The 15,590-nt window shown below is 38.6% G+C and overlaps 2 protein-coding genes and 1 long non-coding RNA gene across 17 annotated transcripts in view; 1 reads left to right on the forward strand and 2 right to left on the reverse strand.

Annotated features, from left to right (window-relative positions):
• dnmt3aa (DNA (cytosine-5-)-methyltransferase 3 alpha a) overlaps positions 1–2,182 on the reverse strand; it is a 63,918-nt gene extending 61,736 nt beyond the window's left edge. For 3 of the 11 annotated variants that reach the window (XM_051410042.1, XM_051410040.1, XM_051410036.1), the window contains exon 1: positions 1,934–2,182. The gene's annotated coding sequence lies outside the window, so the exon portion shown is untranslated. Of the gene's footprint in view, positions 1–1,753; positions 1,908–1,933 lie in introns of those variants that run through there. The other 8 variants (XM_051410039.1, XM_051410038.1, XM_051410044.1 and 5 more) reach the window with 6 other exon arrangements.
• On the forward strand, positions 1,124–6,331 carry LOC127368857 (uncharacterized). Its single transcript, XR_007885887.1, has 2 exons — positions 1,124–1,375; positions 3,710–6,331. It is a non-coding gene; the product is annotated as an uncharacterized LOC127368857 (long non-coding RNA).
• Positions 6,332–10,138: 3,807 nt separating this feature from the next.
• Positions 10,139–15,590, reverse strand: part of dtnba (dystrobrevin, beta a) — a 31,626-nt gene continuing 26,174 nt past the window's right edge. For 3 of the 5 annotated variants that reach the window (XM_051410057.1, XM_051410059.1, XM_051410058.1), the window contains exons 17-22: positions 15,326–15,346; positions 14,905–15,058; positions 13,821–13,910; positions 13,605–13,652; positions 12,105–12,137; positions 10,139–11,405 (exon numbers count right to left, since the gene is read on the reverse strand). In XM_051410057.1, coding sequence (XP_051266017.1) covers positions 12,130–12,137; positions 13,605–13,652; positions 13,821–13,910; positions 14,905–15,058; positions 15,326–15,346 — 321 coding nt within the window. In that variant the 3' untranslated portion in view covers positions 10,139–11,405; positions 12,105–12,129. The remainder of the gene's footprint in view (positions 11,406–12,104; positions 12,138–13,604; positions 13,653–13,820; positions 13,911–14,904; positions 15,059–15,325; positions 15,347–15,590) is intronic. The other 2 variants (XM_051410060.1, XM_051410061.1) reach the window with 2 other exon arrangements.

The following is a 15,590-nucleotide window of genomic DNA, read 5'->3' on the forward strand; positions in this document are numbered from 1 at the left end:
TAAAATATATGCTTTTCTTTAGAGCCCTGTTTATTTAATAAGTTAATTTAGCTCTTTGTCTGTTTCCTTTCCTCTTAACCTGTCTTTATGCTGCTCTATCATTCCTCCACTGGTGATTAACAGAATTATTTTATATTTTATCAGATTTCTGAGCTAAAAGGCAATAATAAATAATATTCTACTGTATTCTACTATTGCTATTGACAGATTCACACTTGAACAAAGTAACACATTCTTAAAGGCAGGTAACTTTTTATCTTTGGCTTAAACATCCCAACTTTTAACACTTCTCAAGCTGTCCAGGATATCTAAATAATAAGGTCATCTGAGGTCACAAGTCTAAACACATTATGCCCTAACTTAAACCCTCAGATAGGTTTGATAAGACACCAACAATTAAGTTCCTAAAATATTTTTATTATGTAGATTTGTCATGGTTTATTTATTCAGCTATATTTTATTTTTAAGGTTTTCTGTCACTGAGCCTGTTTCGAAACTTCTTGCTCCTCTACACTGCCAGGAACTAAATCCTCAAGGGGAAATAGTGAATCCTTTACTCATTTATTGTTGGCATAAAAGTGGTGCAATTTAAGTCTAAAAATATTGGGATCTGCAAAAGAATACCCATCATGTGTTAGCTGAGTTGATTATATAATGTAAACCCCACTCAGCTTACTGAAACCCCCAAATTCCCAGAAAAAAACACAGATGACCTCAGTGACCTAACTGTAAACTACGACAAGTAATGATACAACAAGACTTCAATGAACTCAACAACTAGAGATCACACAATATTAGAGATGAAACAGTTACACAGCAATATATTCAATGAAAAAAAAACAAACGTGAATAAGTTCTGTTTTTTAGTCTTCTGTGAAAGCAAATTGAACGCCTTGGGGTTTAGGACAATTTTTAGTATTTTCTGACAACCCAAATGTTATTTGATTACTCTAGAAAATGATATAATGATAATAAAAGTAATCTTCAACTTCAGGATAATTTAACAATTTAAACCTTTAACTAATAGGATATTAATTCAAATTAATGGCTTATAACCTGTAAAATATTGATTACTTCTAAAAATATCTATGTGACCAAATCTGAGCGAGCAGTGCAACGAACGTCAATGCTTTTGTTTTTAAAGCCAGGACCGGAAGTGTCGCAGCTATCCCTGCTAGCTCGATGCCTGCTAGCTTTATGACAATTAATATTGGGAGCGACCTTACGCGGCCTTTACCGGACGGCCTCAAATAAACGGCATATAATCCCGGTGGGGGTGTGTGTGTGTGTGTGTGTGTGTGTCTGTGTGCGGGGCGGGCCGCCGGTGAGAGACACGTGTCTGAGTGTGTAGCGACGATAAGCTTTACTGGGTCAGGTAAAAAAAAAAACAAAACACACACACACACACACACACACACACACACACACACACACACACGGGGCGCGTTTCAGACCGAATGCACTCAGTAACCTCAAAAAGGCGCGCGCCCGCCCGCCCGCTCTCTCGCTCGCGCTGATGTGTCTGTCTGCATCTGGTGGGTGAAGACTACGGGGCGCTGTGGTTTAACGTTACCTGCTGGTGTCGGTCGGAGCGGAGGGAGGGAGGGAGGTGAGGGGGTGAGGGGGGGCTGGGGGGGAGATGGGGTGTATACGCTGCACCGGACAACACACATTAACACACGTTCGTTATATAACGGTTGTGTGCCTGCCGTGATCCCCCCCCCCACCACCAACCGTTTCAAAAAGAACTCACCAAGTTCACTCTCCCCGTGTACGAACCGCTCCGTCTTCACGCGCACATCACCAGCTAAAACGGAACCAACGGTTTTCGTCTCCGCGGCGCGCGAGCGATGACTTTTAGGAGATGACTGTTAGCTTAACTTAACGGGCGCCGCTGTGCGTTCACGAGCCAAAATGTAATGTTTATATTTACCGTGTCGTCCGTCCCTCAGGCACACGGACCCTGATGGTCGTCGCTCTCTCTCCCTCCCTCCTCGCGCTCTACCGGGTCTTCTCTCTCCGTTGCTGCTTACGTTCCCCCCCCCCTCGCTTCTCTCTCTCACACACACACACGCACGCACACACACTCACATACACACACACACACACCGGCCCGCTCGCTGTTCTCACAAGCTGCAGAGGCTGTCGTACCGGAGAGAAGGTTTCCTTGTATGGAACGCCAACGAGATCAAAAAACGTGAATTCTAACGCGTTAACAACACGTAGACAACACGTAGACAACACGTTAACAACACGTTACCAACGCGTCACGCGTGTTTACGCGTTGTCTACGTGTTGTTAACCTGTTCCAAATGTTAGAATTCACGTTTTTTGACCTCGTTGGCGTTCCATACACGCGAGGTCCTACATGTCTCTCCACACACAGAGACGTGCTTGTACGCGCACGCGCACTAGCTAGATGAAGACAGGTGTAGAAGAAGCCAGACTCTCCAAGAACTTCAGAGTTCAGGTTGACAGCAGGGATTACTGAGTCAGTGAAAGACGGTTCACCTTCATTGTTTCTACATTTACATGTTCAATCTGTACCATTAAAGGAGATGTTACTTTTATATTGACTATATTTAGATATATTTTATTTAAATATCGTAACTTCCAGACTATTGAGCGCACCTGAACTTAAGTCGTACCAACTAAATTTAAAAAGAAATTTTTTTTTTTACGTATATAAGCCACACTTGTCTATAAGCCGCAGGTGTCCACGTTGTAACATGAGATATTTACACAGAAATATTTTTTTAATTTTTAATTAAATAAATGCTGCCGTCTCCAACGTCTCACCATCGATTCATTGATGCCAAGCTTACGTGCAGCAGCTCTTCTTCGACAGCCAGATCGATTGCCTTTAACTTAAAAGCTGCATCATGTGCATTTCTTCTTGTGTTTTCCATGATGAGGGTGTGCGCATGATGTGCAAAATGACTGAATGAATTGAATGAATTCAAACTGAATGAATTCAAAACAATCAAACTAGCGTCTTCCTCGGCGCATTATCTCTTCCACCTGTCTGTCTCGCTCTTGCGCTTCCTGCTAGAGCGCCCCCTGGAGGACGTTATTCTGTAAAAATCAATAGATTAGCCGCATCATTGTTTAAGCCGCAGGGTTCAAAGTGTGTGGGAAAAGTAGTGGCTTATAGTCCGGAAATTACGGTAGTCACTTTGTTGTTACAAATAACTGAACTATCTGTTGCCGTACTATCCAAATAAAGTCCAGAATATACGGTGATACAGTACTTTTTTGTGTACACATACAAGGGATTTGACTCCGGTTATAACTCACATTCACAGGAAGACAGAAATAAACATACAGCTAAAAACAAAACATAAACATATAACTCGTAAAACAAAACTGACAGGTGCTGAAAAGTCAAAAATCTAAATTAACCACCGCACACTGTGATTTATTAATAGTGAGCAATGTGTTTCACCTGTAGCTGACTTTGATTTATAAACATATTACTGTACATTTAAGTATTAAGTATAAATATAGATAAAAAGCAACAATGAACAACATTTGAATTATTGAATTATATTTGAGAACTAGACAATTAACATTAATTATCACTGGTTACTGACTGTTTAAATCCTAAGAGAGAGTTGCATTGTGGGTAGCCTTTTTGTTGTAGGAAGTTTAAGTCTGTCTGAAGTGTGTGAGCCCTAAAAGTGTAAACTAACTCCTGTTCAACCTACAGGAGTTTTCTGGTGTGTTTTACTGCCACGGAGGGAATAAATTCAGCGAGTCAAAGCGTCTCCTGACGTCTTTACTGCGGAAACAAACCTGAGACTGATCTGATCTGTCCGCCAGCCAAACAGACGAGGATGAGCTCAGACAGACGGCCAGAGAAAATCATTTGGACCGCCTCAAGAGCCTGACGGGGAGAGAGTGTGTGAGTATTTAATGTCTTAATGTCATTAAATCTACCTGTAGACTCCACTCAGGACCTCAGGGGGCCCGAAGGATCCAGGTTCTATGTATGTGATACATAATGTACTATACAACATATACTGAAGCATTTTTACCTTGTATAAGAGACCATAAATTCAAGTTTAAAAGCCTTTATTATCTCTGTTTATCTTATTCTGAAATACATTTTGTGGTTACTGGTAATTAAGCTGGCACCAACTAATTGGGGACTGTTTGAGAAGGCACAGAGAGCGAGAGACAGCTGACTTTGCCTCAGGGCGAATATAAAAATACAGGATTAATCCGGACGTGAAGGTTCTTCGTGAATGTGCAGAAATATATGCAGATGGATCAAAGATAGAAATCTACTTTTAAGACATTTCAGCTGTTATTGTGTTGTTAGACTGATATATTCCTAAAATTAAACCAATTAATACGAATATTTCAGGTTGATTTAGCAGGTTGTTGCTGTTAGAGGAGCGTTTACTATTATTATTATTACAGTAGACAGAGATTAGATTAGATTGATATTAGAGGATTACACAATACCCACAAGTATGTTCAATAAAAATATGTTTTAATGTTAAAACTTCTTGCTTTTTACAGCATCTGTCCCTTGCGGACTGCATTATTGTTTATAAAATAAAGGTTAATCCTTATGGACACTGGTCTGACTCACCATACAGTGAACCTGGGGGCCTTGTGGTAACCCAGGTGTACTGTACACAGGGGGCTTTGTAGAGTCCCAGCTGCTCATTTGTGACACAGATTACTCTCAGAATCATTAAAAAAGAGGTGTAACACAAGCTTCCTGTAACAATATACAGTATGTTTGATTAATGTCAACGTGTTACAGCCCCCGAAGGCAAACTGTCATATTTTTGTTTTACAGGTCCGAGTCAAGTCTAAGCTTCAGACACTAGCAGCACTTACGCTTCAGTTACTGTTGGACATGAATCAAACTTTAAAGTCAGTTTTACTTGTTGCACAAACGGATGTTACTGCCTAAGAATCAATCAATATCTGCTCCCCTCGTCACAGGCTGCAAATGTCTGAGTTTCAACAGTTTTTAGAGGCCTTGAAACTTCATAATACAGGAAGCTAAATTTGAGAAAAATAAGAAATAAGTGAGATAATTTGTGTAGCAGATACACTTCTTCCTTCCTATCTTCTTCATCCTGATCCACCCGGTTGGGAAAACCTCTGTAAAAGTTAAGTTTCCTTCAGTTAGAGTTTCACAAACAGCTACTGTTGATAGTGTTTTTCTCTAGGCCACCTGTCTCCACATACAACACAACTGAACTGTGAACTCATTTACCCATTTCTCTGTTTAGCAGGTTTGTTTCTTCTGATCTAAACTCCTGTTTCTCCTCCGGCCCTGCGACAGGTGAAGTCTGCTGAGACAAGTTGAAACCTGCTCTCTAACTGCTGTGGACACAGTACTGTTGCAAAGCTTGGAAAAGCAGAAAATGTAGTAAGAGCGAATAAGGCAGATACATTTTTAAAGAGCGATTTACAAAGTAACTCCTAGTGGTCTCTGTTTACCAACATCTGGAGACCTAAATATGGATGAAAATAGTGAAGTAATTATTGGTAGAGCTACAACTAACAATAAATATGTTAATTTAATCAACGTTTGAACCGTTTTGTCCATAAAATGTCATAAAACAGTGGAAAATAGGTGGGTAGTAACTTGTTAAAAGTAACACAGTTAGTTAAATAGCTAGCTTTCATGGTCCTTTTTGATACTGTACTCTTTATTGAAATATTATTTGTGCCAGTAATCTCCTTTTTTTCCATTCATACCTTTGTTACAACTGGTCTGTTATCTACTCTGCATTTTGCTGCATTAACCGTAAGAAGCTGTGATTCCAGCTGTGTGTGCACAGTTACACAGGAGAGCTTTAACCCTCCTCTACTGCAGTACAAAGAGAGTAAAGAGAGCAAATGCCTTTTAAATTTAAGGTTTGGTTGTTCTAATATAACTGTATGCTATGTCACCGGTGGCCATGTTGGAAAGCAGCCTGCAGAAATAGTTTAACTTTCCATTAATGGCGTATTAAACCCTTATTATTATTTAGTCTATGCAGAACACACTGTATAAAAATCTAAAGCAGACGATCATTAATTCTGATATAATAACTCTTGTTGTGCAGATCAGGGCTTTCTTTTGATGGAAATTATTGTATTTAATTGGTCTAATTCTCATTGATTGCTATTTGTTTTGTGGCGATGTTTGAACTTTAAACTTTACTTGGATTTGGCATAAAGTGATTGGGAAGAACAAATGGGCTGTTTTTGGATGTCTATCTTGTGTTAATGTTGTGTTTGTGTATGTATGAGACTGTGTACAGACTGTGGCAAAACATTTCCTGGAAAGAACAATAAAGGATCAATTTATCTACTCAAATTTGTTCTTATATACTTTTACTTTTTCAGTACTAATACAACACTCCAAAATTAAAAAATATCCAACATCAAACAGAGAAAAGAAGAAAATAATCACATTTAATAAGCTGGAACCAGCAAATATTTAGATTTTTTTCCTTAATATGACTCATCTATAATGAGATTCAGGCTCAAGCATTACTTCAAGTCTCAAATGGACTTTAAATTATCTTATTATTATTATATTTATTCATTATTACTAGTAGATTTTCTCCAGTTGGTGCTCCAGAAGAGGAGGTTAAACTCAGATTGACCTCCGAGGAGAAGAAAGTGTTTAGATCCACACTAAACAGGGTCATAACTGCACTGGGTGTTGTGAGTATAAGTATAGAAGGTGTTGGGTTGGGGAGGGGGTTATTTATAGCAGTCAGTGAGGTCACTAACAACAGACGACCTCAATGAGCTTTATTCAGTCTATAGTTTACACCCCCACCTCGCATACACACTCTCACAAAGTCAGATATACAACACACACACACACACACACACACAGAGTCATGACCTCTGAGGGAAGCTCATGGGAAAAGTGAGAACTGCTCATCCATACTAATGAGGACACTAAATCAGGGAGAAAAGTTAAAAACATGCAGGAGAAAAACTGGGTGTCCATGTTGGGGGTGTTTATTTATAGAAACTGGGTTATGACCAAAAAACACCGGCTCATAGGAAGATGTAAAAATAAAATAATAAATAAAAAAAGTGTGATCAGTCTGCGGTGAGCTGCTACCATCACACTGATATCAATGGTTGAATGGTTAAATGTTGTTGTACAGTGGTATAATGTAACTATGTTTATATTTCTCTAAGTATTTCCACTTTCTGCTGTTATTAACTTCTGCACTGCACATTTCAGGGGGGCAAATATTGTATGTTTCACTCACTCACTACATTGATTTCACAGCTACAGTTCTACGTCTAAAACACACGATCAGTTGTTAAAATGTGATTCACTGTAGACTAAAACATCTAAAGTTGTTAAGATTAACTCCAACAAACGTTACTTCATCAGTAATATTCCAGTGGTATACGTATATTATTTAACACTCTGAATGGGGCCATTTTATATGAGGACGTCTTTCACACTTTCTGTATATATTTTTTTAAATATTTTTTCAATTAATTATTAATTATTTCTTACTGTTCTACTTGTGTGTTACCTCAGGGAGTCGGGCAAAGTAAGATTTTCATTGTGCGTACTAGCCTTGTGTTTATACTGTACATATGATAATAAACCTCTTGAATCTTGAGTGTAGCAGCAAAGTCACTAAATGTTTACGGCTGAATTAAGTTTTTATTGCTTACGAGTTAAATTTTTAAATTAAGAGTAAGAATGTGTTATTTCTTATGACAGTGTGAAAATGAATTTACTTAAGTACTTAAGTACAAATGGTACTTTTAATGCCACTTTATACTTCTACTCCACTACATTTATTTAACAACTATAGGTATTAGTTACATGTTAAATGTAGTTTCTTGTCACTAAAATTATATTTACACAATCCTTTTGCATAAATAATATGTACTGTACCAGTATAACACACACAAGCACTGTAGCATTACTACTGGGGCAGATCGAGAGGGAGTTTGGCTGTCAAACACATTCATTTAGATTAATTAAAAAATGTATTGGTAAAAAATTAATTGATTTAATGATCTGTTATGGCCACATTTTAGAAGTAATAGGCCTTAGTTCAGAGAAAAAATGTCAACAATAATGTAAATAATATAAATACATATTTCTAGTCAATGCTTTAATAATAATAATAATATAATGAGTTAAAATATCTTCATTTGGGGGATTTTCCGAGGAAATATGGATATATGTGATTTTTCTGCCAGTCTCCATGCCACCCTCTTCCCACCCCAGAAATATTTCTCTAGATCCTCCCTGCTTAAGTAAAGAATCTGAATACTTTTTCCACCACTGGACATTTTTGTGTCTTAACATTCCTAAAATGGTTTAACTTTGTAGCCTAAAAATACTTGACGTTTTGTGAGGCAGAGGCTCCTTTTCAAAACTTCATTGCGTTTAAATCGAACACTGTGCTCGAAGGGGTGCTCTTGCTCTTTTAGATTTCCTTTGCCTCTAGTTTATTTTTCACAGTTGCTGCGATATAATGAGATTTGGGAAAAGCTGTATTCCAGATGACAGCAGTCAAGGAATTTTACAAATGGGTCACTTTCCAGGAATACAGCAGAGTTTAGTTTCCAACTGTCTGACAGATTTATTACATTAACGTTTGTTTGGCCAAACTGTAGCGCGAAGCAGACTTTTAAGGAACACGAACATGAACAAACCAGGAGGGACTGAAATGTTGAAGTCATGGTAGAGCTATGACATAGTAGAGGAAAGTCATGGAGAAGTTATTGAATTATGCATCACATCCATGTTTTTATGTTGCTGCCCAGATTATTAAGACCAACAGTCACAGAGACAGACGAAGCTCAGACGTTAAATATTATTTATTTCAGATGAAACACAGATGAACACGTTTCACTCACACCGTCAGCTCCAGCAGGCTCAGAGCTGAAGGTGTTTACAGTTTCATGTCAGGACACGTCAGTCCTGTCAGTGATTTCTCTCACTGTCCCTTTCACACATACGCACTGACACACATTCATTTACTCAATCACTCATAAGGTCAGTTAATCGCGCAGCAGACTGAAAATGTGATTATCTCAGTCACAAGCGGTCAGTCAAACAACATGGAGGGCTGGTGACGTCTCATAGACAAAACAAACTGTCCAACTAATCCAAAAATATACAGTACAGTTAAACAGCTTCCTATGAGCACAAACCAAACACCCTGAAATGCTAAAAAAAAAAAAGTGTTGAAAAACATATTTTTGATAATATTATCTACTGAAATTAAAATAATATGAAAATAAATCAATCTGACCTGACACAAACTCAGTAAGTCACTTTGGGTCATGTTTGATTTGCATACAGGTATCAGTCTGAAGGTTTTTGGGGTGCTGAGTGTACACACCCACAGAGAACATCATCACCCACAATGCACTGCATTTTACAGGAAGCTTAAAAGGCATCATTGAGTAGCAAAGTGTGATTAGTACCTGGCAGCTGGAGCACCTTAAAGTCTTGGGGTTAGCATGAAACTGGTTGAATCCTTGGTTATAAGACTGTGTATGTAAAAACTTAAAGGAGAAAAGTCAACTACAACTCCCAAGAAGCACTGCAGTTAGAATCATCCGGTCACAGAGCTTAAAATTCTGTTTAATTCTGCGTCAATTTTGAACGACTGTGTTTTGTTCTTGACTACAAAATTAAAATGTTTAATATTTTCTAAAGCTCAGCTTTGCAGCTCTGGCTGACTTTTGATCCATAGTAATAGCTGCAGAGGCTCGTGGGTATCGTAGTATTTAGACAATACTGGCATCCTAACATAATGTGGTTCAATTATTCAGGAGACAAAAGTTCAACAAAGTGAAAAAACAAGAGCTGGAGACTACAGTATTTCTGCAATAAAAGGAAGCTCCAGTAAAAACTTGTTTCTATTCTAAGAGCACTACAAACAAAAAGGCTTTTGCCTATACTGTGTATGTGTGGAGGGAAAATACCTTAAAGAGACAGATATCTCAAACATGGACAAGCAAGACGGCGACCCTGGCGTGATTATTAAACTGTCGAGTCAGGATTTTAAAAGAAGCACCAAGCCATCACGAAACTGAAGTTGTGTCTTTCTCTTAACATTCGGATTAATTATTGCTGCCCTTTTTCTTTCTTCTCTTGTTGAAAAATAAACATGATTTCTTGATATGTATGTTGTTATATCAAAATGCAATAAATAACTGATCACACAAAAAATAAATGTGAACATGTGTTGTCAGCAATTCAAAAAAAGTAGGGAGAATTCAGTGAAAATGAACATAATTTGGTGTTTTTTTTTCTTCCTTTGATCATCTTGTGACCCTCAGATTTATCTTGGGACACTCAGGTTGGGAAACACTTGACTACAGAGTTAAGTGAAAAACACTTTGTAATTTGGGTAAACTGACCCTTTAAAAGACAGATAAATACCTCCAGAGCCCACTTCTCCACCCACTTTGCTACTCTGTTGCTTCACTGACCCTGTTGAAAGCAAATGGTTTTATATTCTCCCCCTCACACACACACACACACACACACACACACACACACACACACACACACACACACACACACACACACATACAGTAATCAGATATCTCCTCTTTGACTGGAGTCCCACTGCAGTACCGAGATACACAGGGAGGCCTGGACAACCTGAGCTGCTATCACACCAGCACCCATGGCACTAATCTCATCCAAGTTTCAGACACCTGGACCAGGACTGGGGCTTCCACCCTGCATCACTACACCTGGAAGGGGAGGGCCGGGCCGGGCTTGTTACAGCAGGAAATGTCCCATTAAAGCTTATCGTCTCAGCAGGGCCTGAGCACACTCACATACATGCAAACTCAAACTCACTCAAACTGCATGAATAAATGCCAAAAATCAAATCAAATCAAAGCAATAAATACTAAGCACACAGTGCCGAAACTTTAAACGTTACAACTCGCTTCTCGTCTTTTTAACTTTCCTTTGTTTTTCCTCCTCTTTCTCTCTCCGATGTGGTTACATCCCGTATCTCCATCATGAAACTTTCTTGCACTTTTATCCTTCACAAATATCCTAAATGCATCTTTCTGTCTCTTCACGGCGTCCCTCTCACTTACTCGACCCTCTCGAACCCTTGAAAATGCAGAGCACACACACACGCACACGCGCTACAGTACAAATCAGTAGGTTTCGGACTCCTCGTTTAGCTATGCATGATCAAATCAAAACAAAAGTAAAACCACAGTGACAAGACACACACACAAAATCACAGCTATACATCAGTAGGGACCCAGCGGTCATTTGGTGTCCAGCATCGTGATTGTTGGTTGATTGGCAGTGGAGCTCTAATCCCCGTTGGCTAACGATGAATATTAGAAGATATATTTGAATCCCATCAAGGTCAGTCTTCTTTGGCCGTGATGAAACATCACTCTGCCTGAGGAGAGAGTGACCAAACAGTCAGACAACAGTTCATTTTCTTTCATATTCTGTCACATGGCATTAAAGGAATAGTTCGACTTTCTTTGTCGAGAGTTAGATGAGAAGGTTGATACCGCTCTTGTGTCTTATGTTCTCATATCATAAGACTGGAAACAGAAGGAAAGTGCTAGCCTGGCTCTGCCTATCAGCACCTCTAAATCTAATTTATGAACACATTATATCTTATTTGCTTATTTCTAAACCTAATGAAAACAACAATATACGGAGTTATTGCCCCAGAAAAGAAATAGTCTGTCTCACAACCTCCTGAAAAACCTGTGCTTGGCTTTTTGCACAAATTAACCAAATTAGATATTACGTGTTATATAATATACATATTTTATAAATTTTTTTTATTTGGACAGTGCCAGGTGAGTCGTTTCTCCCACTTTCCAGCTAAGATAAGCTAACTGGCTGCTGGCAGTGGCTCAAATTTTATTAAAACATGAGTGCAGCCTTTTTTGTTCAAAAGCAGAAATGTGTCTAATACATTTGGTTACTGATTTATAATTAAATAATACAAAAGGTAAGCAATAGTTGCACCATTGTAGCATCCTTTAATTGTACAGTGTGCTAAAACTGAAACAAACTAAATAAAGTAATTTATTTGTTCTAGTTTTTATCATCATGTGATTAAAAAAGGTGATTGACTTACTGATTTTGTTTGTCCTGCAGTCATTTTAACCTGCTGAAAAAAGAAACAAGGTTTGTTAGCAGTTAGCAGAGGACAGTAAAGTCTGAAGCTAAATCAAGTGCGACAGGTTTCTGCCAGAAACCGTAATAAGAACCAGACCAGTCCTTAGCATAGAAACATAAAACATGACTATACTTGGCAGGTGCTACACAAATTGACAGGAAAAAAGCTCTATTGTGGACAGTGTAACACAGTATTTTATCTTTAAACTTTAAGACTTAACTGTGTTGAACGTGGGGCTGAACCCTGGCCTCCTGTCTGTCTGTCTGGTCGGGGGTAGCTGGGTTAGTACTGCAGGTTAGTGTTCTAATAAGGGTTTAGTCTGAGCCCGGGGAGCAGACCAGGAAGCAGTTTCTCTGCAGGCGGTCCTCTTGTAAAGAGGAGGGGCTCCATAAAGCATGGCTAATGAGATGGCATGTTAATGAAGCTTGCTGCAGTACAGACGAGAGCACCTGGAGAATAAGTGGAGTCGTATAGAGACTGTGCATGTGGTTTGCACAGATACGGAAAGAAATGCAGGAAGAGCGCTAAAGTTCAAGTGGATTCAAAGTCTTAGCAAATAAATTGACTTTCATTTCATTTGTACATTATACTACAGTGCCTTTATCTGACAACTATAGTTAGTAGTAATTAAGTAACTAATTTTACAAATAAAACATACAATCAGCTTATAAAATATGATGCATTAGCACTGACACAGACCCACACAAGTGTTTTCAGTGTTTTCTTTTATTGCCTTTAATGGATAGTGAAAGCTGTAGAGTCCCAGGTTGGAGTTGAACCCATGGCTGCTGGAGCAAGGACTCTGGTATATGGGGCTAGGAGAGCTAGTTGTAATTTTGGTACTTTTACTTTAGTAAAAGATCTGAATACTTCTTCCACCTCTATCTTTTAATAGCTTTACTCCGGCCTGTTCACAGTGCTGGCTTTAAAATAATAAAAATCAGAAGGCCTGACGTTCGTTCATGTCCTCAAGAGCTGAACGACAAGATCAACTCAGCTGATGTGTGGACGGACGAATTAACTGGGGAAAACTGGCAAACTTTTTAATGTCATGAGATCGAATTTTGGTGCTTTCATTATGAAATATAATTTCCATGAATAATGGGTGCACGTGGACATGCAAAATAGATTAAAAGTTGATTTCAGTTATGAAAAGCTCGCCAGTTCTTTTAAACTGTCAGAGAAACCCTTTAAAAGGAAGCATGGAGTCTTGGACTTATAGGTTATTTTATTGATCTATTATGTGTGTTGTTAGTTTTGCATGATTTAAGCCACTGATTACCAGTTCCTGCCTCTTTAGACTCTATAGTGTGTTACATTAATTCAGAAATACTGAAATAAATCTCTAGAATTATTATGATATATGATATAATGATCATGTTAGTGTGAAGTTTTATACATTATATATTTTTATAAAGAGAGGATGATAATTTAGGGTTACTGAGGAGATTAATTTACCTCTGCCCTTCCCGTTCAGCAATCTCTCTTCTTCCTCCCGAACATCATCTAGTAAGAAAAAAAGACAGTATAAAGGCAACATATGAACATGTGTTGGATTCATTTCATTACTTTCTAAAGATTTATTATTAGGTTTGTGTGTGTTTGTGTGTGTGTGTGTGTGTGTGTGTGTGTGTGTGTGTGTGTGTGTGTGTGTGTGTGTGTGTGCGCGCTTACCAGAGTGCAGCTCTTTGACCAGTGAGGACACAGTGTTGGTGATGGAGTCGGCTGCTACCAGAAGGTCATTCCTCAAGTTTCTTCTTGGGCCTGAGAAGGAGAGATGTGACAAAAAAAAAAACCACCAATGATCACCCAGTTAAACAGTAAAACATTAGACTAGTGACTCTAAAATGTTAATATTGGGATACATAATCATTAGTTTTATGAGATCTGAATGACACTTTTATACTGTCTCACTGTGGCACCAATTACAACTAAATCATAAAACCACCTAATCTGCATATGATATAATGTGAATTTCAAAAAGCTTTTTAAATGGACTTGACTCCTTAACTTCATGACACCTTTTTCTTAAGATTATACCTAAAGCAGAGCAAAATTCATTAAACACACATACTGTAAAGCTCACAGCAGCTGGAGCAAAGACATTTTACCATATTTTAAGCCTTCTGAGGCAAATGTGTGATTCTGGGCTGTATGAATCAAATTCCACTGGATCTGACTTAATGTTTCACACCAATTTTCTGATAATGTTGTGAATGTGTTCTTGTTAAACACTATTTCATTGTGACACAGCATTTTCCTTAACAAATGGGTTACTTCTTATGGGCTACTATTTGTTTCTGTCAAGTGGTTTATATTACAGGCTGAAGTTTTTAAAGTGCACCATGAACTAAGACTAATCTTAAAAACTGATGGAAACTATTGTGTCTGTAGCGGAGCAGAGATTCAGTAAATGCATGTGATAAACACAGCTGGAAGTCTCACACAACAACTCATTTTACAAGTGATCATTAAAATATCAATATCTTTTAAGAGTTAGAGCCAAAACGTTTTCCAACTCATGTGATGTCCCATACAAAAGTCTTAACAGGGAAATTGTTGTGCTGTTCAGAAATGTGGTGGTCCAACATATAAACTTTGTTAGATCAGAAACATCTTTCCTGTGTGTCTCAAAGAGACTTATTGTACTTTTTCTCAAAGCTATAACTAAACCAAAGCCATCAGATCTGTATGTTCCTTTGTGTGCAAGACAAAAAAAAAAACTACTACTTTTTCAACTACTTAGTACCTCACTTACCTTGGGCGAATGCTTCTTGTACATCACCACCCACCCCAGCCAGTGAATCTTGAGGAGGGTACATGTGAGCCTGGGGTGACGCAGCACCCACAGAGCGGACCGTTGATGGGCTCGGTCGAGAAGGAGAGGCGTGAGAAGAACCAGCCGCCTGTGCCTGAGAGATGGATTTATAGGGGTTGTTACACGTCACCATCAGCACGTATAACTTTCAGAAAAATCTAACTTGTTATTTTTGTTGCAGCTGACATCATCTCCTCAATGTAGTAAATGTTCTGGTAACTGCTGGAAAAAGCCAAGCCATTATTTCGGTCCCAATTGGGAAAATGAAGCAGCTTCCTCATTGCTTGTAAAGTTGACTTATTTTGACATTTAAAGTCAATTTCACATTTACACCAGTCCAACGTAAGGGGGATGAACTTACTGCCTGTCGCTGTTCCTCATCCTACAGGGCCACAACATGGGCAGTCGGAAACAAATGGGGAAGAAAAGGATGGAAAATAAGAGGTCAGATACAGTCAGAGCTAGAAAAGGTGAAATTATGAAGGAGGAAATAGCAGAGGGAAAAGTGAGGCTTGTTACTGCGAGGACAGACACAGGGAGGGGTGAAGAAAAAGGGAAACTTTGCCCTCTTGTGTGTGATAATACACCATGCTGAAAACAATAGGCAGTCTATTTGTGTGTGTGTG

This window comes from Dicentrarchus labrax, unplaced genomic scaffold, assembly GCF_905237075.1.
Source record: "Dicentrarchus labrax unplaced genomic scaffold, dlabrax2021, whole genome shotgun sequence".
Taxonomy (NCBI): domain Eukaryota; kingdom Metazoa; phylum Chordata; class Actinopteri; family Moronidae; genus Dicentrarchus; species Dicentrarchus labrax.